Source organism: Palaemon carinicauda, chromosome 37 (assembly GCF_036898095.1).
Source record: "Palaemon carinicauda isolate YSFRI2023 chromosome 37, ASM3689809v2, whole genome shotgun sequence".
Classification (NCBI taxonomy): domain Eukaryota; kingdom Metazoa; phylum Arthropoda; class Malacostraca; order Decapoda; family Palaemonidae; genus Palaemon; species Palaemon carinicauda.
The window spans coordinates 2,388,727-2,393,495 of record NC_090761.1 but is presented as its reverse complement, the minus strand read 5'-3'; the positions used below and the strand labels follow the sequence as shown (position 1 = coordinate 2,393,495).

At 30.6% G+C, this 4,769-nt stretch overlaps 1 protein-coding gene across 1 annotated transcript in view; it reads left to right on the top strand.

The window, feature by feature from the left end:
- LOC137628956 (uncharacterized) overlaps positions 1-3,667 on the top strand; it is a 10,838-nt gene extending 7,171 nt beyond the window's left edge. Inside the window, exon 3 of the mRNA XM_068360210.1 lies at positions 3,557-3,667. Coding sequence (XP_068216311.1) covers positions 3,557-3,667 — 111 coding nt within the window. The remainder of the gene's footprint in view (positions 1-3,556) is intronic.
- The last annotated feature ends 1,102 nt before the right edge of the window (positions 3,668-4,769 follow it).

Sequence of the window (4,769 nt, the reverse complement as noted above, 5' to 3'; positions counted from 1 at the left end):
TTCAATACGATAGTGCCGTGTTGTTTTTCTCTTTATGGTTGTGTGTGTGTGTGCTTTTGTTCAGTTACACAGTTTAGACATACTGCGTAATTCTCCGCTCTTCGTTTATTGATAATGCTGTTTCTTATCAGCCTAATTTATTACGCCATTTTCGGGAGCATCCACAAAACTATTTTTCTTGTTTTGGTGATCTGTGATGGATTCGTGTTATGCCTGTTCATGTTCGTTGTTATTTTTCTTATCATTATTGTCGATTTTTTATAGGTTGTATGAAGATAACTTCTTTAATTGATTATCAATTTCATGCAGACTGAAGATATTTAGGTTCAAAGCAACATAAGTATCAATTGCTTTATATAATACTAGTTGATAGTTTTAGCACTTAATTCACATGTTAAGATATAGTATAAACACTTGAGTTCCAATACATATAATTTTACTACGGCTAATTTTTCTTATATTCAATAGAATTATTTGCATAATGCTTACCAGTGATGAGAGGAAAATAAATTCTAGATATCATTTCTTATAAATTATTCCTAAGATACAATAGACTGAATTTGTTTTGATCTTTTATGAAATAACTCCAAATAATTTCAAAAAAAGGGTTAGTCATGAAATCGACAGAAAGGTAGCATTTATATGTTGAAGTAAAATATTAAATGTTTTTTTTTAACTTTTTTTCTCGGGGATTTGATCACACTAGAGGAACTAAAACTTATGATGTGAGTGACTTCCCTAGGCTTTGCGCACCCTGGTAGCTTGGGCACTTTTTATGTGACACTTCGTGACACCTCGCAACACGTTGCAAAACTACCTCGCGGCACTTCGCAAGACACCGTAAAACAACCTCGTGACATGTCGCAAGACCTCGCATAATCACGTTGCGACTTTGGCAAATTTTCGGGTGTTTACGCTTACTATTTGGCACGACCCCACGTCGCAACACGTCGCAACCAAAAAGTGCGTAGGGTGTCAACCTACCTTAATGAATCATTTGTGCATCTTAATCTAAATGCGATGAATATTCTCTTCAAATTGCAAAATGTATGTAGCAAAATGTAATTAACATTATTAATACATCTTACAATAGAAATGCTTATAATTATCACCGAAATTATTGACAATATTGATAGCATTCTAGAAGTTTTATTCCAGTTGTGACCAGATGGTGGAATGATATTATCGGGCAGTTGAATCAGTGGAACTTCAGATGTTCTTAGCTTATATATGTCAGATCTATTTTATTCTTTTTTTTATCTTAAAATATTTCATATTCATTATTCATTACTACTCATGTAGTTTATTTATTTGTTTATCTTCTCTCCTCAATGGGCTATTTATTATTTTCATAATAATAATAATAATAATAATAATAATAATAATAATAATAATAATAATAATAATAATAATAATAATAATAATAATAATTTTACTTGTATGTATGTATTTACCCCCCTTTACCCAAGTCATATTTGTCTTACATAATTGTTAAGAAATTTGTCTTTAAATTAAACATCGGCTTTTTTTTATGTGCACGGTAACTGAAAACCGTTTTTAGAAAACCATTCATTACTTGAAAATGAGTTGAAAATTTAATTCTAACCCAATACTAATTAGTAATTCTATGCACTTACTTTTACCCTTGAATATTTTAACTATTTCTTTAATAAAAAAAAAAGAAGAAAAAAAAAAAAACATTATTGGCCATGGGATCATACTAGATAAGAGATTTAATTTCCGCCATGTCTTGAACTGGCAGAATTGTTTGTTTATATATATATATATATATATATATATATATATATATATATATATATATATATATATGTATATATGTGTGTGTGTTTGTACAAGTCTATGATTGGCTAATGCTTACTTGTTTTTTATGTCTATCAAACAAACGAAAATAAGTTTTATAAATCGAAGACCCCATAATAAGCCAGGTCTGATTGAAAATCTCTCAATAATTTTTTTACCGATGATCCCATTTTTTTTTCTATCTTCTTATGGGAGGTTACGTGTATCGAGAAATATAACAAATGCGGAGACTATATTATCACCTTGTCTGTATGCCATAGGTCAAGCAACAGTGGTTCGGGGTCAATCGAGTGACCTTTTGAACTCGACAAGATAGAAAACGGAAGGTTCCTTTTCTCTACAAGCAGCAATTTCTCAAATGGCGTAATAAAATACTGGTATCATAATAGCAAAGAAATAGAATTTGAGTTTGATCAAGTCTAAAAAACATTATATTTGGATTGCTTAGGCTCAAACATTGAATAATGGACAAGTTCAAATGGGACAAATTCCTTTAATTCAATATATAGTATACCCTAAAACATCATATGATCATAAAAATCGGTAGCTGTAGAGTGTAGATCATTTCACAGATAAGAGGACGTTCTTTGAGAGGCATTTTCTACCCCTAATTACACATTGGAAAGCATGAAATCAACGCAAATGTACACGAGGTTTGCTTTATGTCCAAAAGTGTAAATTAATTCAAGTTAAAATGAAGACATCATCCGAAATATTTCACATTAAAAAGTCAAACTCTTTTATGCATCAAGTGACGATGGAAAAACGAAGCTCCACACAAAGTGATTAGAAAATTTTTATTTTTAAGTGGTAAAATAACGTGAATCACTGTTTGATGATATTCTTTTTGTAGACAAGGGAAGAATGACGGGATAGACCTTGAGTTGATCTGCATCCAGACGATGACAATACCCTATCAAATTACATGAAATGTAAAACTACGACTAAATAAATTAATTTTTGAAAATAAAAATGTAGTTTATAAGCTTAGAATTCTAAAGCAACGTAAAATCAATTCCAAGGACAACAAGAAAATAAAGGTCAGGCACCGTCTGAAGAAAGAAGCCCTCATGAAAGGGAGAGGTTGAAGGGAGGAGACCAGATGGAAACAACACCTAGAAAGAATCTGCCTTTTTCACAGGTCACACACAAGTGCGCATTGAAAACGCAAACTTATGAATATTATAACTTATCAGTAAGATCAATATAGATGCAAGGCTGTTACTTGCAAAAAGATATTTGATATATTCGCTGGCCCTCGTGCATTTGTTCATCTCAGCTGCTGGAAATGCCACACCAGCAAAAAGTCAGTAAATATCCCCGGGGACTCGACTACCACTTTCGCTTTCGGAGTCAACGGTGCACTTATGTACCTCTTATTGAACACCGTATTATTCTCCTCTCTCTCTCTCTCTCTCTCTCTCTCTCTCTCTCTCTCTCTCTCTCTCTCTCTCTCTCTCCACACATTTATACACACACATATATATAAATTGTATATATTTATACATATATATATATACATATATATATATATATATATATATATATATATATATATATATATATATATATATATATATATATACCGTATATGTGTATATATACATAAATATATAAATATATATATATATATATATATATATATATATATATATATGTGTGTGTGTGTGTGTGTGTGTTTCAATATACATATATGCATGGTACTTTTATACCTTTCTTAAGCTTTTTTCTTTAGAAGATCATAACCCAAGGGGATATTCATGTGGCTCTCACTTCTCATAGTGAGCAACAGAACCATGTGCTTGATTCTCAGCTCGTGCGTCGACAGATGTACAAAAAGTTTTAAAGTTGTCCTGAAATCTGATCTTAAAGGTCACTGACTATGGTGATGCTAGTGTCGTAACACCTACTGTCGACTGCGAACAGCTTCACAGGACTATGAACTCAACACCTAGTGACCCAGTCACTCGTGCATACACACAGACACGCACACGTATATATATATATATATATATACATGTATATATATATATATATGAATATATATATATATATATATATATATATATATATATATATATATATATATACATGTATATATATATATATATATGAATATATAGATAAATATATATATGAATATATATATATATATATATATATATATATATATATATACATGTATATATATATATGTATATATATATATATATATATATATATGTATATATACATATATATATATATATATATACATACATATATATATATATATATATATATATGAATAAGAATATGTCTGAGGCCTTTGTCCTGCACGGGATTATAAACCTCAGCATTTGTTGTGGTTGTTGTTGTTGTTGTTGCTGTTGTTGTTGTTGTTGTTGTTGTTGATATTTTTATTGTAGTTGTTGTTGTTTTGTATATAGTATAATTATATATATATATATATATATATATATATATATATATATATATGTGTGTGTGTGTGTGTGTGCGTGTGTGTGTATGTGTGTGTTAGTGTGTGTCTAGCCTTTACTCTTCTCGTGTTTATTGTTTTCCGAAGGCTTTCTTCATTCTTATGAATATTCCAGTTCCATGAGTAATTTAAAGTTTACTGACAGAGATACGTGCAATGGTGGATTCCTTCAGGCACGCACGTAGGCTATGTAGGCCTATGCATTCTTGACATTTTTCTCTTCTCTTGACTCCCATACAGTGTCTTTTATACCGTTACTTTACTTCAATTCAACAGAACAGAACCCTCGATTATAAATAAACTTGCAAATGCAAGCAATAATCCCTTTTACTCACCTAAAGAGGGAGACTTGTTTATACATGTAGATGAAATTATAAAAGACAAGGATGATATAGTTGGCTTCATTAATTCCGATAGATTTCAAAGGATACTAAATAGACGTCTGAGGGCTGTACATTGTAGCAGGTAA